At 42.8% G+C, this 26,152-nt stretch overlaps 1 protein-coding gene across 1 annotated transcript in view; it reads right to left on the reverse strand.

The window, feature by feature from the left end:
• Positions 1-7,936: 7,936 nt before the first annotated feature.
• Positions 7,937-26,152, reverse strand: part of LOC121064182 (amine oxidase [flavin-containing] A-like) — a 37,421-nt gene continuing 19,205 nt past the window's right edge. Inside the window, exons 4-15 of the mRNA XM_040545493.1 lie at positions 24,416-24,520; positions 23,973-24,064; positions 20,348-20,489; positions 18,546-18,695; positions 17,090-17,249; positions 15,670-15,766; positions 14,261-14,314; positions 13,282-13,339; positions 12,767-12,864; positions 11,221-11,332; positions 9,695-9,757; positions 7,937-9,304 (exon numbers count right to left, since the gene is read on the reverse strand). Coding sequence (XP_040401427.1) covers positions 9,149-9,304; positions 9,695-9,757; positions 11,221-11,332; positions 12,767-12,864; positions 13,282-13,339; positions 14,261-14,314; positions 15,670-15,766; positions 17,090-17,249; positions 18,546-18,695; positions 20,348-20,489; positions 23,973-24,064; positions 24,416-24,520 — 1,287 coding nt within the window. The 3' untranslated portion in view covers positions 7,937-9,148. The remainder of the gene's footprint in view (positions 9,305-9,694; positions 9,758-11,220; positions 11,333-12,766; positions 12,865-13,281; positions 13,340-14,260; positions 14,315-15,669; positions 15,767-17,089; positions 17,250-18,545; positions 18,696-20,347; positions 20,490-23,972; positions 24,065-24,415; positions 24,521-26,152) is intronic.

The raw sequence follows: 26,152 nt of genomic DNA on the forward strand, positions 1-26,152 counted from the left end.
TGCTAGCATTGGCTTACACTATAAAATTCCTCCGTGCCAACACTTTAAAGAGAAAGATGAAGTCTGGTTTAACGGGTAACCAGTAGTGCTATATTTTAACATTTGATGAGAAATGAGTTTACCAGATTAGTGAAATGTATAATAGGCACAACTATGGAAATAATTGTATTTGCCTCTTACAAACTAATTTGTGTTACCATTATATTTTTAAGGGTCTTAAGAGTTTGCTACAAAAAGAGGTTTACTTGCTTATACCCTGCTGCAGTAGTAACCGTATACTGCAAAGGATGACAAGTCATGGCAGGAAAATCTGTGTTAAACAAAATACTTAAAAAAATACTTGAAATACTTGAAAGTTAATTTTACAAACTACTCAACACTAGCAAGGAAATGAGCACTGTAAGGTGGCCCCTTGTCTTTCCTTTTCCAGTACATTTTTCACCTCATGCAAATCTTGATTCCAGATAGCATATCTGCTGTGAATAAGACAAAAACATTAATCACACAAGTATATATCTAAACATTGTCCAAATTAGAACCCAAGATCTGGTGGAGCAGCTAGGGACTTCTATTAAAATGATCTTCCTGTTTCCTCAGTGGGACTATTTTTCACTTACGTAGAATTTACAGAAGTGCAGAAATTGTAAGTTTTTTTTTTTCTTTTGAGACACGAAAGAAAACTATTTTTGTGGAAGAAGGAATTGTGTGTGCTACAGAAGTACTTGGATGCAAAAGGGAGCCAGAATTAAATGACAACAAAACTGCTACTGCTCTCAGGCAAGGAGCAGACCCACTTAAATTGCAGATTACCAATGCTCAGGAATAAGCCTGACCTGTGTTTAAATAGACTAACATTCTCTCTCACATCTCCACCTTAAGATCACCTTGATCTCACAGTCCATTCTTAGAGATAAAAATGAGATGGCCAAAGCAGTCTTGTTTTCAAAGTAACTCTACAGTCAAATCGTTTAGGCGTTGTTATAGACTGCTTCTTATAGTGTGTCTCTTGTGACCGTGTGCGGGTCAGTGTTAAGTGATGCCTGCCTCTGTGTTTTGGGAAAAAGAAAAAAAAAAAGTGACTTTGCTTTGCAGGAATATATATGCTGTGTGTGTGATGAATTTGTGCCTTTTATAACTGTAGCATTTTCTCAAGTGCCTCTGTGGTGACTGTCTCCGTTGGTTTACTTCTTAAGTTCCCTTTTCAATTGTCTCTGCAGATATTTTTATCTGACAGCTGTGAACCTTTTTTTAACCTTAATTGGAATCAATAAATATTGTCATGTCACTTTACTGTTTGAGGCGTTTATTTTGTGGATCCAGAACCTCCCTATTGATTTGGTTGTGACGGTGAGTATTATTTAGTAACACATTTCACATTGAAGACAGTGAGATATCTTTAATTCTGTAAAGAAGGAGAACAACATTTGGCAATAATTCTTCTTAACATATAGGTGGCTGACAGTCTTACACTCAAGAAGTATTTTTTATTGCTATAGGTGGGTTTTAGGGTGTCTCCATCTGAACATGGGGAGAAACAGACCTTGTACCAAATACTATGTGGTGTAAATGTAAAAAACATGGAAGAAAAGAGAGGCAAAAACATTGCCTTAATTTCATCCAGCAGCTCAGTATCAGCGCGAGAGAGAGAATCTCTTCCCAGCTGCAGCACAGCTCTTCGTTTACCAGGACACAAATGAGGAAGGACACATTTTGTAGCTGACGATAGGAGTCAGGGGCGGGAGGTGCACGGCTGTAACTGAGGAACAAAGATGACCTTGGGAAGGGACCTGTGCTTCACCAAAAGGTCGTCTATGAATACTGGAAAAAGCTTAACCATCCACGTGAAAAACACATTGAAAGCATGCAGTGCTCTGTGTATGGGCTGAACTGTCAGAATTACTGACAAGTTATATAGGAACACAAATACCACGAAAGCAAATGTCCTGCACTAATGCACTGTATGCTTTATAAAGCATATGTCTGCAAATAAATGCATCAGAACCAACACTGCATTTCACAGGCCCTCAAAATGGTTAGCAAATGGTTGTGACTCTTAAACATCGCTACCTTGGATCAAATTTAAACCCTCTCTTTAACTCTTTGCTCAAATGTATCCAGATTAATACAAAAATATATTTTGTGCAACATCTATAACAGATACTAGTATGATTTCCTGAGAAACCAATTTAAAATCTCGCTCATTGTTTAGGAGAGGATAGAACAGCTACATGTATGAAAATCATTTGACTAGATCATCCAAAACTTCTAGTATGAGAATTGAGGTTTGGTCTTGCTGGTCATTCTCTGCGTGTGAAGGGGAGAGATGGACTACTTGCACAGAGGCTCAGCCCATGCAAGGCTGGAGGAGGCCTATGGACACATCCTGCTCTTGCTCTCGGTGGAGAAGGACACCTACATGGACCAGGTTTCCAGCTTCGGTATCTTGGTTCTGCACTCCAAAGACATGGGAACATGGAATTAACTCAGTATAGGAGATTTTGTACCCAATACATCTGTTTCACTTGTCTGCAAAGACATTAATAACAGAATTAGATATTTTCAAGGAGTATATGGTAACTACTCACCTAGAGAGCAATTCAGGAGCCTTCAGACATCTGAGGGCACCTTGTCTGGCCTCCAGCTGCTGCCTCAAAAGGCTACAGGTCTTCCTGAGGTCTTGTGCCATCAACCAGCCCCGCGCAGGTGGCACAGATGTGCTGTGGATATAAAGTAAGGCAGCTTCTACGTCCCACCAAATGTTGATGGCAATTAGGCACTTAAATGCTTCGTTGGGATATTTAGCTTGGGAGAAATACAAACAGGAATAATGTAGGTGCTGTGAAGCTTCTGTGATCTCAGTTAATGGATCGAATGTTAAGAGGTAGCTGCACATATAGGGTGTTAACACATAGCTGCCCTCTATGCAGAAAGGTTATACAATGATTTTGTTGGTCATTGGAAAGAAAAATAAAGGCATGGTATTCCAGTAAGTTAGGGTATTTGTGGTGTTTGCTAGAAAAGCCATCAGTAGCTAAGTGCTAAGATAAGCTGTAAAAAAAAATACAACCATGTAACAGGATTTGTAACTGATTTTCATTTGCATGTTTTCTACAGAGAGCAGCAATAACCTATTCTGAAGCTGGACTAGGAAAAGATCAAAAAAGAATTTTAAATAGCTCTGATAAATTGTAAAACATACATTAAAGATCTCGTCCATTGGGTCTTTACTCAGCATCATGCTAGCTCATCCCAGCTTTCCGTTCTTCCTGGCACTGCTGAAAGAGGTAAACAATTGTTTTGAGCTTTTGCATCCACTGTAGGTTAACATCAGTCTTGCTGTGTTTTGACAGAATGTGAGAGAGACCTTTTCTGTTTTAGAAGTGATGAGCTGTTAGCTTTTACTCAGGTTTGGTTTTTGCTGTGCACATGGAATTTTCTGTTAGGAACTTTTACAGTCACTCTGTAGTGGAATGGCCCCAGTGAAATAATTACTACCCATCCAGCTCTGTTTCATCTGGTGTCATCAGGTTCTGCAGACTCCAACCCCATCTTTCCAGGGGAAAAAGTCTCATCCGAGTCCAAGTGATCTGTTTATCTGACCTCTGGCAGAATTGGGCAGAGCAAATGCAGCCCAGCCTCATCTCCACGTGGCCATATTGTCGTTGAGGGTCAATGGTAACTTTTCAGGGTCTCGTTGCTGCTATTTCTGTAGCACAGCAGAGACTTGAAGAAGCACTCAAGGACGTGGTATCCAGCAGAAACAGCAGCCTTTGGCTCATTGGGTTTGTCAAATGGCTGCTGTCTAATGGCATTCAACACTGCACTCGAATATGCTCTAATGCTTAGGTGGGAATGAAGGGAGAAAAGGAAGGGTATTAATAATGCACTGAGGCATCCATGTCAACTCTCAGGCTGTTCACTAACAATTTGCATATGCTCCAAGTTGTAAGAAAACACTTTGCACAGCAGTGTTGCATTTAGCAGAAATTACATTATAATTTCAGATGTGGAAAATACTATTCCAGATCCGAGCTCCATCGGGCTGCGCAGTCATTATCTGAAACAACTGAAATGCGTGCTTGTACCTCATCAAAATCAAGGAGAGACATTGCTCCAGCCTGGCCACCCTCAAACAGAATGAGAATATTAAACTAAATTAGAAAGTATGTTATTTCCCAATCACTTCTTTGTGAGCTGGAGCTTGGCCAGAGTGCTTTCCAGAGGTGGTATATTTGAGTCGACGCCTCTGTCTGTCCCGATAAAATGCAGTGCCCCGAAGTGACCCCTTCTCAGCGGAGGGGAGTGTTCAGATGCATTTAGATCCGTGCTCATGCTTTTATTCCAGCTCCTTCATGCTGACAAGCAGCTGCAAAGACGTAAGCTGTCCCTTTTGGGGAAGCCTTGAAGTTGGGGACCACTTGCATCCCTTTCCTTCAGTGTTTTGATTCCATGGTTTTTGGTTGCCCAACAGGACTTGTAAGAACATGTGCAGAAACGCCAAGACCTTTCTGCTAAGCAAAGCGCCCAGATCTTCCCTGTGAGATGACAAACTGATGGGGTTACGGAGCCACCAGATGGCAGCCTTGATTTCAGCCTTGGCGGCGGCCAGCCTTGAGCCAGCTGTCTGCAGCTGGTGCGCATCAGGAGCTGTCCCCCTCAAAAGCCAGGCTCTGCCTCTTATTATTCACCGGATTTAGTTCATATTTGGATGAAAATGATGGTATTCAGGCTATAATCGAAGGAGTTTTCACGTGAATGGTCTGGATGTGGAAGGCCAAACCCCAGCACAGGCTGTAATTACCATCCTTTGCTTCATTGCCAGTCCTAGAGGGAGGATGAGCTACCTGTCATGCTGCACTGCAAATGGCGGTGGAGCTTTTTCCTTTCCTAAGTAATGTGTTCTTCCTTGGGAAACTTTTTTTTCCCCTGTTCCTCCTACTTGTCCCAGGCTAATCTGTCTTCACTATGTAAGGTAAGGCCAAAATAAAATTTATAAAAAGTAAAAAGAGGCAGACAGAGAGAGAACAGAAACTCAGAAGCCAAGTGCTACCAAAAAAAAAAAAAAAAAAAAAAGCAGAACAGCAAATGCAACTGGAGCTGAAAACATTGATTGCCAAGTGCAGGGGCTGAGTGGGAAAAGGAAAAGTTACAGATCACTAACAGCGAGCATATTTAATTTCCCCTTCTGGATTTTCACCAAGATGAAATTTGCTTTCTCTGTGTGTGCATGTGGAAAGCAACTCTTGCAAGGAACATTTACAAGCAAAATTGGTTGTTTCAAACAGCCAAAACAGAAACAGTCCAAAAGGAAAGAGAGAAGAACCAACAAAAATTATTTTTCCACAGAAAAGGACCCTCTGGATTTTTCTTTATTTTTCTACTTGTTGGTGCTGCTGTTAGGAAATCGGAGCTGTGTTCTGTATAAAGCACATATAACCAGCATCCAGCTTGCCCACGGCATGGTTTGTAGGCAGAGGAAAGCACTTGGTGTTAAGCAGCAAACCTGGTCAATAGGGCACGGGAACAGAGTGACCAGAAACCTGCATGTTGTGAGTGGGTAGCGCTGGGCACACCCCTCTGGGCGGTATTTTTGTTCAGATATATAATGGTAATTTCTGCCTACAGTTGGAGGTGTGTTTGATCTGGGGAAAAAAGATCAAACAGCATGAAACTGGAGGCTGGATCAAACACGAACTGGAAAGTATCTCTGATGAACGACTATCAAAGAGACCAGGCTGAAGGCTGCAAGCACTTGCTTGCCCAGCGTGGTTTTTAGACCTGGATGTGCTGCATTTAGCATCCTGGGTGAAGGTGGGCAGACCTCCTCCTTGCCCCATACAAGGAGCATGACTAGATGGATGCTGCCCACACTGGTGGGAGGTTGACATCCCCCGAGCTGAAGCACGCAGCCCCTGCAATCCAGCGCTTCATCCTTGTGAAGCGGGCACCTTCCCAGACCTCTCACATGGTGGATTTCCAGACAGACGGGTGTGAGTTGCCAGCCCATCCTGCTCGGAGCTCCCCAGCCTCATGGAGCTGGTTGGTGGCAGCCAGGGAGGGGATGGCAGTGCCACCCTGTGCAGGCAGGAGCTGCCGCCAAGAGGAGTGGGGCTGAAAGGAGGTGGGCAGCAAGAGGTGGTTGGTGGCTTACATGGGAGAGCTGGAGACTGACACCCAAACTAAGGGTCTTCGTGCCCTTAGAAATGTGTAAATGCAATTCAGTTCCCACCCAGGTGCTTGGTGTGCACCTTGGATGCCCCATCTTTGCCTGTCTCTCCCGTCTCACCCCTCACTCAGAGAAGACAGAGCTTCCCCCTCATCTGCGGGAGGGTGCAGGGCTCTTCCTCCAACAAATGGTGCCCAAAGCACCCCCAGCCTCAGAAGGGGTTGTCGAAGCCTTTCCCACCCCTCGGCCTGGTGAGGTCTCTGCTCCATTCCCAGTGAAAAGAGGTGTTTCCACTGTGTTTCAGCCTTTTTAATGATGGCAACAGCTCGCTTCTTTGAGAGCTGTCAGTAGTGATTAACTCAGTCCCATTCTGCTTCAAAATTGGTTTAAGAAAGATGCCTGGCTGTTTAATATTTAAGCTAGATGTTTAATGTTTAAACAGGGAAATTGTTCTGATAGTCAAAAGAGGCATGAAAGCAGGTCTGTGATCTCTGACAGTCACAAACGTTGCCCTTTCCTGTAGCAGCACGGTGCCTGGGAGCTGCAGGAGTTTCAGAAATGCCAGTTTTAATCACCCTCTTTCACTTCATTCACCATTTACCGCTCCCACAGCAGTGAGACGTGCTCCTTTCCTGTGCAGAGAGGAACATTGTACCTGGCCCTGTTTGCCAGTGGTTCAGCTGGATTGCACTTGCATGTCAAAACCCAAGCAAATTGCAATGGAAACATGCAGGAGTGATGTGGAAAGCGAAGCTGGACAGTGTCAGGCCACAGGCATATTGCACAGAAGCTGTTATTGGCTGTGAAATTCAGAAGATTCAAGTCAGCAGCAAAATGAACGTCTCTAACTGCCATAAATACATGTATGGGTGAATGTTTTCGAACAGGTACGGGCAGTATTTTTCTGGTGGTGGAAATATTCCCGGGGGAGAGGATGTAACAGTGCAGAACTATTTTACAACGCTGAAGATGTCTCAGAAGACAGGCAGTGCTCCCCCCACAAGCCTCAGGCTCGCAATACAGCAATGCCAGGCTGCGTGCACAGAGGCAGTCCATATGCACAGGAACACCTGCATGGTAAAGGCTGGGGTGGGGGGAGAAAAAATGACCATTTAATACCACAAAATCCAACATTGTTGCTTCCTACTGAAACCACTCTCTTCTTTCCAGTGCAGAAAGGAGCATGAAGCACATATGTAAGTTCAAGGTAGATGGGAAAGCTGAAACTGAAAACATAGATAGTCTCATAAATAATCTGTCAGGCTTTCTTTCCCCAGAGAAACTGGTAGGGGCTGTCTGATCCTCACACAGCATGGCTGGGAACAATGAAGAAAGTAGCTCAGGAGATGTGTACCAGCTGTACCTTTTATGTGTTGTGCTTGACTCTGACACTCTGAGCACCTGCTCACATCTGAGAAGAGCCTGATGACAAGGGGCCACCTGAAGTTGTCCTTCCCTCTGGGAAGAGCTTCTGTTGTTAAGCCCGCCAGCACATAGACTGAGATTGGTCTGCACTGAATTACGGGGTCTGCAAAGCTTTTGTACAAAAAAAGTGAGAGGATATACGAATGTAGTTGAAGAGGTGAGCAGGAGTGAAGTCATCTTGCTGGGTAGGTAGGTCTGTTTTGTGTAAACTTTTGTGTACACATACAGACCACATTGAGCAGAGCAAGGGTTTGTTGGCTGCTGTATGTGATATGCCCTATGATTTAACACAGGTGCAGAGAAACACCACCTTGCACGAACTCACAAAAAATGACACAAGAGAAAGAATATGAAGAAAAGTTTATAGAAGAGATCCTCTTATCAAGGTTTCAGGACAATTGAAAGGCACATTTCACTGATGTTGAATGACAATTGAGTCCATGGACACATACAATGGTCACATTTCATGGCAAAAAGACCGCATAATGACGGTACGTTGTGAAACATATTCTAGACTTCAGTTAACACTAAACTGATTATTTTAAGTGTGTCATGTACATAATAAGAGCGGAACAGGCAGATGCATCCAATTACTGTAATTTACAAGGCAGTAATTCAAGCCCCAAATATATTTCTCCTTATTGTAGGAAGGCAGTATGGAGTATGAGCAAAATGAGGGACAGCGAATTGACAGGGAGCCAGGAAACTGCTGATGTTCTGAAAATAACAGCCAGCATCTGCTGCAAGTCAGAGGGGCTTCAACTTTGCTAAAGTGGAGAGAAGTGAATTAACAGTCAGGGGCCAGCCTGGGTCGAATGCACTTGGGCCAGGAAGCGACTGAGAGCTGCTCTGTGGAAGAACTGCAGCAGCGTGAGGCTCACTGCCCTACGCACCTTCTGCGACCATAAAGCATAGTTACTCGTTCAGCAGCAGGTGGAACAAAGTCCACCCGTGCTTCTCCTCTCACTATTCAGCGATCTACTTCATGCTAATTATCTCCTTTCATCCCGCTCACAGTTAAGTTTCAATTGTGATGATTAATAATTAATCAAATGCCTTTGGAAATTAATTTAGCAATTCTATGTCTGATTGGCATGCTAATCTCTTGCGTGCAGCAAGGATGCTACAGAAGTAACCTCAAATATTCTGAGACACTAACTGAGGTGAATACATAAGAGTACTTATTAACTCGTGTGGCAAAAAATAGAGCAGCAAGTGGAAATGAATGCATGATCCAAAACCTCTTTGCTTTTCGGAAAAGGTCCAATCTGCATTTTGCCTTACCTATGTTAGGAATATAACATTGATATTAACGGGTCCAATCAAAACAAATGGACAAGGAAAAGGCAAATTTAAAAAATACCCCCACAGTTGATTTAAGTTTGTTTTGCTGGTAGCAATTGCAGTAGATTTAATGCATTAATTATGACACTAAAAAGAAAATCACAAGGAGAATACCTTTTGCCCTTTCCAGCCCGCTTCTCTCCAAAAATAACCCTCATCTGGTAAATGGGATGAAGAGTAAGTACGCAGCTTCAACTGGACATTTAGTCCACACTAATTTCGAATTAATAGTCCCTTTTTATAGGCAAACAGCCCTGCAGCAGCCACAGAGGTGAAAAAAACAGTATTCCCAAGCAGACAGAGCAGTCCCGGCGCAGACGGCAGGTTCCTCTCCCAGAAGGTGGTGGTAAATGGTCGGGATGGGACATCCTGGAGGAGAGAGGAATTTGTATGACCACAGGCTCTCCCTCACTGTGTGAGGGGATGCAGTAAATGTCTCTCACTAGGCTGGGGAGATCACAAGATTTTCCTGAAGGCCGCATAAGGTGGGGGAAGGTGGGTCATGGTCGTGAAACACGTGTTTTGTGTTGGCCCGTAAAGCCACAGGACAGTCAATGTGGAGCTACCTATGGGTCTTAGTCATCCACCCCTTAACCAGAGGTAACAATATACCTTGGACAAGTTGAAAAAATGAATACTGTCAGCACAAGAGGTAATTAAAATCTTGTAGAGGGACAGGTCCCACAGGAACCACCATCACAGGGACCGCAGCCCAACCAGGGGGTTCACTCTTCTGGTGACAACGAGAAAGTCACTCACCTTTGACTCTGGCTCTGGCATCCAAATTTCATTTTCAGGGATCTTCCCCATACGGTGTAAAATCTAGAATTAAAAATGTTGGTACCACATGTGAAAAACCACACCAACTACTTTCTGTTTTGGAAAAAGACAGCAAGTCAGAGCAAGCTGACACTGAGAAAAAGCATAACTATGACTAGCTGAAAGTGCATTGAACCAGAAAACATATAGCGATTTGTCTGCTTATATCAGCAAAGAGAGAAGGAGGGAGTTTTGATAGTTTGCCTAAAAATATGATAGCTGGTTATCAAATGGCTATGTGTGTGCCTAACCAATGTTTTAAGAACACAAGGACAGTTTCACAGTCTTTCACCCTGTGTGTAAAAGGCAGGCCTACACACAGAAATCCAAAGAACTACAGCTTTTCCAGATGTTTATTTCTCTTCCTGAGTACAAGTAAAAATGCTTTTTCACATGACATTTGAGAAATAGCACAGTGCCACGTGCTCGGGACACAAAGCCTGTTGGGAACAATGCTTCCAAACTAGAAAGAGGAGATACTCAAGTCCCGGGCTTTCAAAGCATACTATTACGAAGTTATCTCTTGGCTACACTCAGAACATACAAAGTTCATCAAGGTTTTTTTGACAATAGACTGGTTGTAAAAATCATGGAGGTTCTTGGGGGCAAATTAATGTCTCCAGAAGAGACAGCTAACTTTGTAACAGCTGCTCACAGGCACAGAGAAAAGAAATGAGAAATTAGGTTACTTGAAACAGAGCAAGCAATGAAGATTATAAGGTGAATTTGATACTCTGTCAAAGGGAAGCAAGGGGCTGATTTTCCATTATTTAACAACCCTGTGGCTCTGCCATACAGCAGTTTTAATTGTAATGTATACCCTTTAAAGATGCTTTTTTCCCCTCCGTCCAGACAGTTGTAAAGAGATTTTACTGTGACTGGGAACCCAGCCCAATGTGTGTCATTCTGAGATTTAGACATTATCAGAGCCACCCGTTATGGATTCATAAAGCCGAGCTCACTATACTCTCTGGTGAAAGGAGAAGCAGAAGGGACAGATCAAAAATCTGAATAATGCTCAGATTTCCAGATTGCTGCACAGGAAATAACTGCACACATTTGTAATGACTGAATTTTTTATTTTTTTTTTAATGTGATTAATGTGATAGAAATTGTGGTGGAATATCTAAGGGCTGCATCAGTTTGGAGGGTTTGTCCATCGGGACATGAGGTATATAGCTTGAGCTTTGTTTTAAGTCTCTAGTGCAGCAACATAGTGTGTGATGTTCAGTTTCTTGTGAGATTTTGGCTGCACTTTATTCAATAACAAACAAAGTAAAGTTTAAACAGTTTTTGAAGTTAAAAAAAGAAAGCCTTTGGCTCACTTTCCTTTCCAGGATTTTTCCTCACCAGTTCTAGAAGCCCCAGCCCAATTACAGTGTGTGATACACCAAATGAGACCCTCCAAGCTGTACTTAATTCTTTTTAGCCTTTTAAAAGAGATGATCCATGCCAACAGTCTGTACCTCTCTGGCTGCTCTCTCTCCTGCCTGTACGGCCCCCTCCATGTACCCGCTCCATTGGGTAGCCGTCTCCGTGCCAGCAAAGTAGATTCTGTCAACTGGCTGGCGAATGATCCTTCAAAACAAATGGAGAATGTCAGATGACAAGTAATAAGAAGGCGATGATCCTTCTTAAAGCAATTCATTGGCTTTGATGGAGCACTCAACTTGGTTTCTCCAGAATCCCTGCGGACCAGGGCTGGGGAGCACAGTGCAACAAGTTGTCCCTGCAAAACCACCCACCTGCCTCTGTACGCAGACACAAGATCTGAGAAAGAAAATCCAAGGCGTAAATCAGCTTCTGTGCAAAATAATACGAGCCTCATTTTAGTGCTGGGATAAGGGATAATCTTAACGGCCTCCAGAAATGCAGTGCAGCTGATAGGTTTATGTGTTCTGCATGGCAGCTTTTTTGTTATCCTGCCATTACAATGGGATGCGAATGATGTTTTCTCAGCGAGGGGTCACCAATACCAGCTTCTCTTCAGGGTGGTGGACTTGCCTGGCTGCTTGCCAAAAGAGGCTGGCAGATGAAGGCATCTGCATTCAGGGATTTGCATCTGGCCCTGTAGGGTGGTATAAACCAGCCCCTCAGCTGGGCAAAGCTGCACAAGGATCCTGGTCAACACAGCCACAGGAAGTGAGCTGCCTTTCCCAGGGAGGGACATGCTTGCTCTAACAGTTCCCATCCAACTGCAGGCCGGAGACCTCACCCATTACTACCCAAGCTTTCAGTTTAATTGATACAAAAAAGTCTGTGCATGGGATGACTGCTTCCCAATTCACATCTTGGCACAGAGGCAGGGTGTAGCTCCATGATAGACAGTCTGAGGAGAACATGCTGAAGAGCTCACGCTGTCATATGCTACATGATTGGCTTGCTCTTTGGTTTTCGATACGTGATCTGTCTGGTTGTTCCCAATAGGTGCTGAACTGTGCTTTCCACAAGCTTTTCAGTGATACACCACATATTAATAGGTATTATTGAACATGCTCCTTTAGGAATACAGCAGTTCTGTGTGGGGAGGGCATGGGAGGCTTTGCTGGGCAGGAGGAGAGAATGAGTTTTCATGTAAGGGTTTTGTCTTCCCCTGGTTATTTGACTCTATGGGCTTTGCCAGAACCCAATGCTCCACCTACACAGTCAGTGGAGATTCCTCCTGTGTCCAAGATGCATGTCTTCAAGACCTCGGAAAGCATTAAATGATATAATGAAAACACGCAAATACTGCATAGTGGCAAATACTCTAAGTAGCCTGACTTGTGGGGAAAGGTTTTGTAGCTGTAGCAGGTCCCCTTGTGACTGTGCTTTGTTTTCTTGAATATCACAAAAGAAACTGCTCTCATTAAAGTCGAAAGCAAGACTCTTATTAGCTGGGGTGCAGGGGAGCGGAAAGAGGGTTGGAGTTCCCCCAGAGGGCTACATATGTCCTAAGTTTGTTGCACAAAGTGCATCATTGTAAATGAGCTAAGAAATGCAAACTAGAAAGCAAAGCGTTCTCTGTTTTACCTTCCGTACGAATACATTATGCCAGGTGGGAAGTAGGCTGTGTAACAACCCCCTGAATATTGTTCCATGGTCCAGTTCTTTTCTTCATAATGCACTGGCTGTAAGTATTAGCAAACATTAGAGAGTGAAACAGTGGCAAAGAAACTGGAAATAAAAGAAAGAAAAAAACAAATTTCCTTTGAAGATGGAAAAAACAGGTTAAGGGTACAATGTCATATCATCTGATTAATGCTATCCATTAACACCAAACAAACATTTGCACTTCTAGAGAAGCTCTATCCTCCCACAGAGAAATGCAGGACAAATTAAACCATTCACTGCCTTTCCTTTTCTTGCAAAGAGTGAGACTCCCAGGTCTTTTCTTCCTGTACTAGATGCTGCTGCCCTTACCTCTGGTGTACAGGTTCTATGGCACAACATACAATTTTAGGTCCCAGGCAATTTGGCTTCATCCTCCAGAACGAAGTAGCAACGTTACCATACAACAAAGGTGAAAACAAATATTCATGTCTTACATGTAATGCCTCTTCCATCTCCATTGCCTTGGCATAAGCCTCGCAGATTTTCTTCTTCCTGTATGAGAACAAAAATATTCAGGGAAAAAAAAAAGTGGAAAAAACCTCTAAGCTATTGCTCTTGTTATTAAAAATAAATAAATACATATTGCAACACATTGGAAAGAAAGTGGTTTTTTGCTTTGCTTTTAAGTCTGATTTCCAGTTCTTATCTTAGGGTGCATATTCAAATGCTGAAGCATAACTGTGATATACAGAATGGACCCTGGAATGGGAAATGAAGGCCAATTTTGGCAATGAGCTCTAAAAACATAAATCTCTGTGCAGTTATTTTAGGATGCGGAGCCAATTCATTCTCCTGTTCACTGATGTAAGACCAGAAGAGAAATAATATAAATCAATGAAATCCTTACAGATTTACTATACCTGAGAACAAAATATGAGCTGGAGAATGCTACTCACATTCCTAAGCAGAACTCCTCTTTCACTTGCATGTATACTAAAATCACATTTAGAAAGTACTGTTTGTTCATGCCACAGACTAACAGAGCAACCACACTGTTGTAAGCATGGAGGTTTAAGAATTTTGTTGCCCAGTCCGAATGTGAAGGAAACCCAAAACTATGAGTGTCAGTGCTCCATCTCTCCCTGGGATGAAGCATCATTCAGTGGGGTGCAGCCTGGCAACGTCTTGATGAAAGTCTTATCAATGCACATGCAGAGCTAATAAATCATAAAATGGAAGAGCAGGCAGGACTTTGAAACTCAGAAATAACCATAACTGCATGGATATCGGTGTTAGTGTCTTGGCCTGTTTATGCTAAAAGCTAAATTTTCACCCCGATTTCCAACACTTGTAGTTGCACTGAGTATGTTAGTATTTACATACACACACACACAAACCCACATACATGCCTATGGGGAAGCATTCCAGACAACCGATTTGTATCTAAAATATTTACAATTTCTGAACTCTTACCTCTCTTCCTTAGTGAGACTGGCCAGTTTAACAGCCTTTCTGGTAAGGATGAAACTGAAAAGAAAAATATGGCATATAAATATCACACAGTGTTAACACTCCAGCTGATTTGCAACATCTTGCTTGAAATGACGCTAAAAAAGATGGACAAAGCATTTTAATGGCATGTAATGGGTCTGACAGTTTTTCATATCTAATCCCTAAATAACTATAGGACGGACGGGTGTAAGGCCCCTGTGGGATACCCTGCATTCAACAAACTAGCCTGCACCGACTCCCTTCTTACACCTAGTTCTTATCCAAAAAGGCTGAGACCCTGAGTTTTCTTGTGCTTTTGATGTCTCACAGGCAGCTGGCCATACCACTGCCCATGCTACTCGGTGTTAATACGTGCTGGTAGCCTGCTGCTCTGACAAACACTGCACAACACCATGGACCAGTCCTGTAAGAACTGTGCCTGATTTTTACTCAGCATGAAAGAAGCAAATCTGGTGATTAGTTCCTCTGACCTCAGTAGAGATACCCCAGGGATGAATTAGCTTCCTGCACTCTTTCAGAGTGAAGTTGCAAGGAGAAATCCACAAGGAGAAAGCAAGAAACGATTTGCCATTTGGAGGAGGTTTACCACTTGCAGGACGGAAGTTTTTAAGCCTTGAATATGCCCATAAGCATGTACAGTTTGGTAGACGTAGCGTGCTCTCCTTGCCAAATACTTCACAAATAGTTGCTTGACATTTATATTGGCCTTTTTTGGCAGGTTCCCCTCAGATTACAGTGGAAACATTTGTAAAGATTGTTTGTTCATATTGGCTTAACTTCATTTTTAAAAGCCAATAAATGCTGCTACACATTTTCTCATCTGTTTGTCCAAACTCCAGCTCCAATATTTGGTAATTTCTTTGGAATTCCGATTTCCTCATTGAACAGCTGCTGCCTAACGTAACCACAAGCTGATATTCTTTGTCCCTCCTCAGCTAGATGGGGAGAGGATGCAAACGATGATGTCTTGGACAATTGCATTTTCATTTTGCTAAATACAAGGTCCTGACATAAGCAGAATACAGGCTCAAAAGACTCTCATAAAACTAGGTAAGTAAAGGATTTATTTCTAAGTCTACTCGGCAGCAAAACACTGTCTGAATGCTTCAAATGAGCAAAGGTGAATCCAGCAACCCCTTCCCAACGATCACCTTTGTATCAGGCTATTTGTAGCACAAATTTCACATAAAAGCTTATGTGGACTAGAGAGGCACAAGGGGGCTGTCAGAAGTACTCTCCACCCTCTACTAGGGCTGTGGGAGTGGGCACCACTGATAGGATCTGTCCATTTCCCCTCTTCCTCCTCCTCCTCTCACTCCTTTATACAAAAAGGAATGCATATCTGTAAGTATGGGCTAGAAGCTCCTAACCCCATAACGGCAGGAAAAGATCCATCTGGTTTTGTGTCATCTATGGTTATTCCAATTGGGCATTCTTCATCCTCAATGAAGAGAGAAGCACTGCAACCTAAGGGGAAAAAAAGGCAAAATAATTGTCAGAGAGACCTGTTGATAATCACTACTACTGACAGCAGTGAACTGGGAAAACTATCAATACAAGGAATTGCACAGTAATTCCTTGGTCACCAATAATAACTACAAGTCTGTAACAGTCTTTCCTCTCTTCCCTCTGACTCTGGGAAATTTTGTACATGGACTTATAAAAGTGGTTTTTAAATTCCATTACTACTTAGTAAGGAATTTTTGTGTCTTGTTGCAAGTCCCTGTGGCTTTCTATATTGGACTCAGTAAGCATTAAAAATAAATTGATCTAGCAAGAACTACGATGGTTCATTCCATAAGTAACTTTGGTTAGAACAACAAGAGCAGCAACAAAACCCGATGTAATTATATCTGGTCACTGTGGGCTCAAATATACACTCTGTATTGATTTTGTTGATGATACGACTGTCATAAATGGTGTCCAGTAACAGTAATGCAGCAGAAACATGGGCAATCTAATCTAGTATCACATCCCTGGCACCACCTACATGTTTCAGATGAACACGCAAAAAATCCTGCACAGATAGCATAGATATAAACCTACCTACATTTCTTTCTAATCCCATTTGGTAGCTGGCTTATGCCCTGAAACATGCAAAATTATATTCTTTCGATTAAGAAATATTCTCACCCAGTGCAACTTTCGGTGGCATTATATAGGAAGTGGAAATTAACCTGTTCATGCAAATAGCTCTAGAAATGGTAACTGATTTTTTGATCATTCTTTAACAGTTAAAGCTGAGAAAAATGTGATGTTGCAGTACCTGGAAAAATATCTTGAGTTAAACAAAAAGCTAACCTACTTTTCCCATTCCTCTGAGATATCAAGTCTGTAGAACAGAGGATTAAAAACAGGGAAAGGTCTCACACCCAAAGCTCTCACTGTCGTCTGCTGTAAATTCCCTCTGGCTGCCCTAACTCTGTCTCTGCAGGGAGAAGGAGGGACTTGCTGCTGCATGGCTGCTGTTTCTGTGCATTGCAGGTGGCCTCACAGTTTTCAGCAATACTTCCCAGGGAAACCTGGCTTCTTCTATCAGTCATCAGCTGGCAGCTCTGAGACTTGGGATCCTGCTGGGGTTTGAACTCTGCTTTGGGAAAAGGTGTATACTTAAGCTTGGACAAAGAGCTCGCCTTCTCAGGGAGAGTTACCTTTTGCTTTTCTATTTCTGTTTAGTTTTGGGTGTTTTGCACATTTAATGCCCCCGTCCCCCCGGATTTATTTCCTGACAGCAGAGCTTCAAAATTAGCATAGCACTGGGTTCCCAAGTCCTTCGTTTCCCCCACATACCTTTCTTCTCCCAGAAGGCTTCCTTGTAGTACACCATGCATTTTATGACAGACCCCATAGGCAAACGCTGAATTAACTGGTTTCTCTTTGGTGGCAGTTCTGGGTTGTAATGGATCTTCGTTGTCAGGATAGGAGGGATAGCACTGATCACATACTTGCCCTGAAAAGTAAACCACTGTCAGCAGAGACAAGGCACTGCCTCACACTTAGGTTGCCCTGCAGGACACATTTGAAAGATGCTCTTATCCGTCATTAACAACTTTCTCACCCCTGACTTTCCTACTTGGCTTTCCTACACAGATATTTCCAGCTGGTCAGAAGAATTCTGCCATTTCAGAAAAAGAAGAAAGGGAAAATACGTTATTTTGTGATTATGTGATTCCTGATAGCTTTCTGGACGCTACAGGACTAGAGATGAAACTTGGCTGGAGACAGGTCAGGGAGTGGGACAAGAAAGATCTTACAGCATAGGTAGAAGTGTCTTTTACTATTCCCAAGAAAATATGACCCTTTTTTTTTTATTATTAAAAAAAAATATCACTTCAATGCATGTTCCCAGTATTCTACTTCCAGACAGGCAACACTGGTGGTGATTTCAGCTTTCCTGAACATGCTCCATTCCTCCTACAGATCTGTATCTGACCAGAGTGACGAAGGATGCTCTGCTTCAGGGTTCAGGCTGACACTGAATCACTGCACTCACTGCTGCTCCAAGGAGTGCTGATGCTGGCAGGGCCACTGAGTGCAGGAAGCCCATCTGCTCCGACTGGGCTCAGCCGGCACAGAGGAAGAAGCCTGTGGTTTGACTCCGTGGTTAATAATCCCTGGGGGAGGGAGAGAGCCCCTCCTCAGGACATCCTCAGACATGTTCCTCTGCCAAACAGCCCCTTCCCTTTCTGCTAACTTTCTTTAAATATCCTCTGAACACTGCAGCTGGTGAGACAAGGATCTTGCAGGCGGTGACTGAGCCCCGCAAACCCTCCTCGCCCCCACAGCAGGCTTAGCTCTGTGTTCAGAAGGGAGCTGCTGTCACTGCATGGGATGGGGCTGAGCCCTGGCCTTTCCTAACTTGTGACAAGCTGACCTCACAAATCTTACTAACTGGGTTTGAAATGTTGCCCCTTTTTTTTTTTTTTCCCTGCAAACCACAAACTTTGATACAAACAGGAACCTTATTTTTCTTTATCTGAAACAGTCTCAATGAGGAACTAAAATGTAAAACTACATAATCACAGAAAAAGGTCAGATAGACAAAGCAGACTAATGACCAATTAGCAGAACACCAAGATGTGACCCAGCCATAAATAAATCTGCAAAGCAGGTTTCACAGACTGTCCGGACAGTCTGAGAAATAGACACACACAAATAGGTACTTCCTGATTACATCTGGCTAAGAGCTACAGCAGATGTATTCACCCACTAAATGCATACTCTACTTTTATTTTAATCAAATTACCTCATATATTTCATGGTTTAGAGTCTCCACAATGACATTATCACCTGTCTGATCAATACGGACCACAGGTCTCTCCAGTTTAACTTTGCCTTCAAGGCGATCCTTCATTTTCTCCGATATCTGACCAGAACCCCCAATAAACTTCCTCTCCTAAAAAACAAACAGAAAAAAAAATAAACAAAAATTCACAAGCATTAATCGCAATGACATTGAACATGACTCCTGCTCATAATCAAGAAACTCCAAGACAAATCTGCAAGTGCTAAGGATGCATAAAGTAGCCCAGACTTTCAGAAGAGCTAAGACAGAAGCCTGAACCTCAATGGAGATTGATAGCTGAGACATTTTTACAATGGCTTTCTCAATTAGCTGGCTTAAAGGCTCATGAAGCCTGCAGAATAAAGAAGTATAATGCAGATATTTTAGCTAGAATAAACAAATCACCTCATTAAAAAGAAGTTTTTAGTATTTTACCCATCGCTGTGCTATCAAAACCCTCATGTGTGACAAAGATACCAGCCTGCATCTGTACAGCTAAAGCCTTCTCAAGCTCATAAGTAAGACAGGTCTTTAAATGAGTCTGGCCTTGAGTGCAGCAGGCAATGAGCTTTATCTGTCCCTGGGATGACACAGAGACAGTGATGTCTGGAAAAAGCACAATTTGTGACACATATTTTTTGTGATGTCTGTGCAGAGGCCCATTGGAAGCACTAGCCCTCTTTTATCCGCCAGCCGCCATTGCTCTATCAAGCAGCTCACTTTACATAGAAGATGCTGGTACTGGCAGGGAGGAAAGGAGCCACAAATTCTTCTGCTGAAAGACTGAAATGACTGCCTGAAGAAGTTTTATAAGACTCGTCATGGCTGCTAAGTCAGAAATACTTTTGCTCAGCTGATTTTGATCAGGGAGAGGGAAGGAAGGCAGCAACCAAGGCAGCCTGACACATCCAGGCACAAAGAAAAGGAAGCACTCTTCTCAGCCTAGCTTTCCCCTCTCCATGTCTTGTCTAGCTAAGGGTATTCGTTTTATTTTTAATCCTTACCACATCTAGCAGCTGCTGACATGGGACAGCAACTGTGGCTGAGAGGCCCCTAAGGAGGAAGGCTCTTGGGTTTTACTCCTACCTGAGGGCAGCACTAGCTCTGCTTCCAGCCTTCCTGACACATGGTTGTCTATTCCTACCCCAATATACAAGTTATTTTGACAGCCCCCCTCTTCCCTTTTCTGAAATTTCATCCAGAACAATCAGATGAAAAACGAGGCTCTGCAGGCAACCAGCTGTCTGCCACGATCAAGGTGAGGAACAGACTCAAGTAACTCAAAAAACGTGCTGCCGTGTGAGCTGTCTCAAGAAGGAAGGGTCTTTTGCTTCCTACTTCCAACTTGGCAATTAGAGACTTCCACAAAAAATGAATAAATCAGTATTTCAGTCTGAAGCACAATTGCTTTGAACTGTTGAAAACATTCAGATGTGGTAAGTATCCCATAGAAAACAAATTGGCACACAAAGTGTGTGTGGGGGGGGAACAAATCTGCAACAAAAGAACTGTGCTGAAGTGAACACAGGACAGAAAAATTAATTAAATTGTCCCAATTTATCCCACAGCCTAGCTAATGAAATTCCTCATTACACAGAGTTAGCTGAGAGGGCCGTTCAGCCCCATGAGAACATAACTGTCTTTGGTGCCCCATAAACTTGGTGTTTTGTTCTCCTTTCATTAATTACAGGAGTTTGGCGGGTACAACACTCCACTTGCTCTTTATGGTTTCAAGAGGGGGAAAAATAGGAGACATTTTGTACCTGTCCCCCGTTGGTGACAGAGAATATCCTGGCTGTGCCCCCACACTGCCTCACATACCACAGGAACCAGAGAGCAGAGACTTCATGCGGCTCAGATGTGACGTTGACATTCACAAAGAGGGTAGCAAATTCTTTACCGGCTCTGCATGAAACACAGGAGCAGAAACAGGTACTGAACAAATGCGACTTCCTGATTGCTTTCATTATTTTTTCTTTATTATTCTCGATAAGGGCTGCTACCCCACAGTCAGAGAAGCCAAAATGATTTATATTTGCCTCATTTGTTAGCCTGGAGCTTGATTGTTTCAACGGTTATATCAGCGCCTCCCTCCCTTCCTCCCAAAGCATTTACCCATGGAGTTTGAAATCCCACTGATTTTACCTTAGTTATTTCTTTAAATACTTTCCCAGTTGCCATTCCTTTCATCAAAACAAATATTTTTCTCAACAGGAGAATGCATTTGGTAACCTGTTAGCAAACCTCTTCTGCATTTCCCCTCCACGGGGAGCTCATCAGGCACATCATTTCCAAGGTCTGATTGGTCCTCAGGGACTCAACTAGCCACACTGCTAAGACATTTCCCATCTCTGGTATAACAGTGCTTTTGTAAGACCAAGAATCAGACACCATAAGTAACCCAGAAAAATCAAAATGTCAATTAATGCCACAAATATAGGGAGAGGACCAGTTGTCTACTGAAGTAAATCCTCTGAACATAAACAGAGTAACACCAGCAGGAGATGAGGACATTGCTATCTATGAACATTTGTTTCATCTGTAGCTACATATTAGTAAAAGAATTGAGATTATTTTGCAAAGACAGCAAAAGGTCTTTGATTCAGATGAAGCTTCATAAAACCACATGGATTTATAACCATCTCCTAAAGGAAGCAACTTTGCCAGTTGTCCAGGCTAAAATATATAACTTTTAAACTTTTATAACCTAATTTCCCTAGGCATGAAGTCCAGTCACCTCTATTTCATTAGTAAGAATATGAAAACATCATGCACACAACAGCCCTCTGTAACAGTCCTGAAAGCACTGAGATGCCAAACTGCTGTAGCTTGAGAAATATGAAGAGTCTCCAGGATTAGTAGAGGCTGGTCCGTGGCATGTGACAAATTACTCTTACATTGCAATCTTGACCCAAGTCATACAGAAAATGTCGTAAAAAAGCTTTTCCATTTAGGGTGGTACCGCTTTTAACTATGTTTAGAAAAATCTGGTTTGGCTTGAAGATTTAAAATGGCTTTTTGAACGTGTTTCGGTTGAGTGTGTCCATTAAAACTGGAGTGCCAGAAAGCCACCAGCAGCAGAAGCAGTCTTGCAGATAAACATGTTCCCACAGAGATCACTATAAGCCTGGTTTTGCTTATACTTTACTGACTTCCTGACTAAGAGGAACAGTAAAAACTAGAAAAGGAAGAGCCAGTGCACTTGGAACAGAAAGGGTAGCTCAAAGTGACTGAGTTTGCAGAGAAATAGCTCATGAAATTTATTGTAAAGAAAACTGCAGTGCATCAGAGAGCAAGAGAAAGTCCAAACTGCTGTATATTGTATCACATGGAGCCGGAGTAAGATTTAACCCAGCAAAATCCTTTCAAATGGAAAGTTTTGGTTAGGAAGCTGCAAGCACAGTGCTAAACCACAGTCAGCATGAAAAGGCAAACAGAGCACCGCCAAACAAATAAGACGCTGAATGCAAGGGAGAAGTACAAAGAAGCACAGGGGCCAGCACAGCAAGCAGGGATACAGGTGTTAGCATGAGCATGCTTCTCTTTGTCTAATAAATAGAATTTATTGAAAAAGGAAATGAAGAAAAGAGTATTTCCAGCTGTTGTTGCCCCATACTGAACATTGTTCCTTTTTCTATTCATATACTGGGCATATAAAATACACTGCACATTTTTTAAGCAATATATCACCTTGGGCCCTGATGCTGAAAACTAGGGGAGACATTTTATTGGACCTGATGCTCACAGATGAGAAAGACCTGTTGGATAATGCAAAGGTGAAGGGCACCCTTGGCTGCAGTGAGCATGAGACTGTGGAGTCTAAGATCCTGAGAGGAGTAAGACAAACAGCAGAGTTACAACCCTGAACTTTGGAAGAGTGGATTTTAGCTTCCTCAAGGACCCGCTTGGCAGAATCCCATGGGAAACTACCCTGTAGGGCAAAGGGGCCCAGCAGAGCTGGCTAGCACTCAAGGACAGCCTCCTGGGAGCAGAAGGACGGTGCTCTGCAATGAGCAAGCGTGGCAAAAGGCCAGCAGGGATGAAGACGAAGCTCCTAGCCAGGCACAAACCAGCAAGGGAGGTGAAGGGCAACAAGAAGGCCTTCTTTCTCTCCAAGGGTTAAAGCAGACACACTATAATTATGTAGGAGATAACATGGCCAAGAGTCAGAGGACATAATTTGTGCTGCTTCTCCTACAGAGGAGGAAAGGCATGTTCTCACCTGAATTAAGTGGAAATACGGTGAGAAGAGCGCACACTGTCACTCCTGTGTATGTGGGCCTGCAGAGGCAAAGCTCAGGTTTCTACAGCATCTTTAATCACATCTGCCAGCCCACACAAGCACTGTGTCCTACCCTGTCATCCACATGCCCTCAGCCAGCGCCTAACAACAGTCCCTCACAAAGATCAATCTCATCTCAAACATCTACTGCTCTCTCATTGCCTTTGTATATCTGCTGTCTCTCATCCTAAACTTAAGCACTTTGGGTGAGATGCCATACATTTCTCTCGTGCTTGTACAGCATTTTACTCTGTGGGTATGTGGTCTGTGAAGGGGGCTCAAAGGCACGAAAATAACTGATGATAATAAAACTTAGCCAGCTCAAGTCACTTATAACTACTTCTTTATGCTTTGTGGATGGCACACCCTTAAGTACTCAAAAATGCTTCAGACGACTTAGCTACTGGAAGAAATAGCTACTGGTTTATGCCACTGTGATCTGTACGTATGCTCAAAGTAGGTGTTCATACCCTAATCTTTTCTGCTAGCCCCCGCATAGCTGAAACACTAACTGCACTGAAGACCACAGGAATTTTCCCACAAGACTTCATGTCACACAGTGACGCTTCTCAACCCCTCTATGAAGACTTTCTCCAAACATCTAGTAATTTATTTCCTCTTTGAGTCTGTCATAATTTTCCAGTCCCCCTTTTTTTTGTCACACTAAGAAAAACTATTCTTTTTATTTCCTCCATAGCACTGAATAAAAAGGAACAATTACTTGCCTTGCTTTACCTGGGATACAGTGTGTTAAAGCAGTGTGAACTGTAAATGCATTCAATGTACTGTCCACAGTACATTTATTTTTTCTACTCTGTCACTATCTGTCACATGTTACCTTCATTGCCTTTGTTGATATGAACTACATTTCATCAACTAGAGACATTTCTAACTTCTCGGGCTCGTTTGGACTCCGCAAGGTTTTTGCTGTCCCTCCTTGCCACGGGTACTTGGCTCAACAGAGATCTGAGTATGCCCCATCTGAACTCAATTGGAACATGAGAAAGCTCTCCACAAGAAGGCTTCATGCAGCTGTACTCCAGAATTTGCTAGGGACCCACTGTCATTTTGCATTTGGATTTCAGAATGAATGAAGAGTTACGTACTTGGTCCAGCAAGTCTTATTTATTAGTTCTTTCATGGTCATTTTGTCCCACTCTTCAGCATGTGGAGCATCCCATGGTGCTTCAAGAGGAATCTAGAGACAGAGGCAAATTATCCAATAAATTATTCATCGCTTTATCATTGCCAGGTCCCAGCATGAATCCCCAGGGGCTACTTTTTGTACACAGAGAGATCTGAAGTTGTACTACTTGAATTTTTGAGGCATTTGCTATTTAAGAATTTTAGAAATAAAATTACTCCAAAGACAAATCAGAGCTCAGCTTGGCAAGCTACAAAGATGACCCATCCATCCTCTAAAAGGCTTGAGCAGGGGAAGGGGAAAAAATCTTTCTACAGCCTGCCAGAGAAGAAAAATATAACCAACACAGATTTACTTATGGTGACATGAGCTCTATAGGAAATAGGTGCAATTTACAGAACCTACCTCTTTTCCAAATTTGTCCATGGTCCTCCAGAAGTTATTGTAATCCAGATAAACGAAGGGATTCCATGTTGAAGGGCGAATACCCACGAAGTGGCGTGACTTTCCCTAAAACAACAACACAAGCAACTGAAACAACAGAGCATACCTGCATTAGTCAAGAACAGAGAATTCCCAAAGTCATCACATGGTCAAACTTCTGGCCCAAAAGACCTAAATTCAAGCCTTTTTTTTTTTTTCTTCCCTGTATACACGTATAAGCAATGGAATGCACGAATCTAAGTATGAAGGAAAAAAAATGACAGTTCGTCTGACATTAACGCTGTTGGTTTTTCATTTGGGGTGGGAGAGTGCATTTGTTCTGAGCAGATTCTGTCAACTTCTGGGCTAAGGAGACTCAAGCAATGGCCAAGGTGATATTCCTTGTTCCTAAGTATTCTTTATTATATATGAATGAATGTAATGTTCACCTGCCTGCTCTAATGTGCATCCTAAAATTTGCATGGGTTTAAAATTGCATGCATTTTAGATTTTTAGACTATCTAGGTGCCCTTATGATATGTAGCACCTTTAAAAAAATATATACCTCTTTATTGTTCCAAGTGCCTTGAGAGAAAATTAGCCTGCAAAAAAACATTTCGCCAAAAAGAAAGTTTTTGGCTGCAGAAAGAAAATTCTGCACAATTGTAAAAATAGTACCAATAATTACAGTGTGTATGACACATAGATGCAACAGGAATAGAGACTGTTTGCAGATAATCCTGTGATATAGAGATAAGTGAGACAATCTAACAGCAGCTGGTTCTTTCTGATAACTTTAATCTGAAAGAGGACTGGACAAGTGGGCAACATTTTCTCTTATTAAATTGCTTTGAACTTTCCCCCGTGTAAGTCAATGGCAAATTTCTCATCAGACATCTTACATGTTTGCTTTTCCAGGTGTGTCAAAAGTTTGCACGAGGCCATGTGCCAGGATGCAGTGAACGAGCTGGACCATGGCAGGTAGGAGCTGTGGTGCTATGCCATGTGTAACACATTTTTTAGTGCAATGCATACACCATGCTGCACCCACGGGTAGGATTCACAGGCCAAGCAAGATGCTGCAGTGCTGCAAGTGCATGAGGTGCAGACCCAGGGGCAGGGGGAAATGAAGCTGGAGCTGACAGTGCCATCCCCACACTCGGTGTGAGATGATTTATCAGTCTTCCCCACTGTTAATTGTGTATGCGTGTACAGCTTGATAATTGATACAATGATAACTGTGTATGTGTACAGCTTTCTGGTATTCTTCAGAACATTCTTCTGCAAAGATGGTAAGAAAATAAAAGATGCAAGGTGAAACTCAGACAGAATACTGAACTCCCCATCCTCACAGACGGCAGCACCAAACACGCTCTCCAGTGTGCTCTAGGCACAGCAACCTCTGGGCTGAGCAAAGCACAAGGCTGTGATCCCACATTCAGAGACAAGAGCTTAAAGGTTTGTTTTTAATTTTCAACAGATGTTGAATTTTCTGTTCAAGTCACCAGGAGGACTCTGGAAGTGGTTGGTTGCCTCTGGGTTTCTGGGTATATGTAAATTGGAGGGGGAGGTTGCTCCATCCTTCTCTAGGTGCACGTGTGCGTGCAAAACACAATCCTGCCATGGCAAGAACAGAGAAAATGCTCCTACAAACTACAAGCAAGGGAATCCTCTGCAGGATACTGCCTCTTCCTTTTCCTGGAGCAGCATTTCTCACTG

Source organism: Cygnus olor, chromosome 1 (genome assembly GCF_009769625.2).
Source record: "Cygnus olor isolate bCygOlo1 chromosome 1, bCygOlo1.pri.v2, whole genome shotgun sequence".
Classification (NCBI taxonomy): Eukaryota; Metazoa; Chordata; class Aves; order Anseriformes; family Anatidae; genus Cygnus; species Cygnus olor.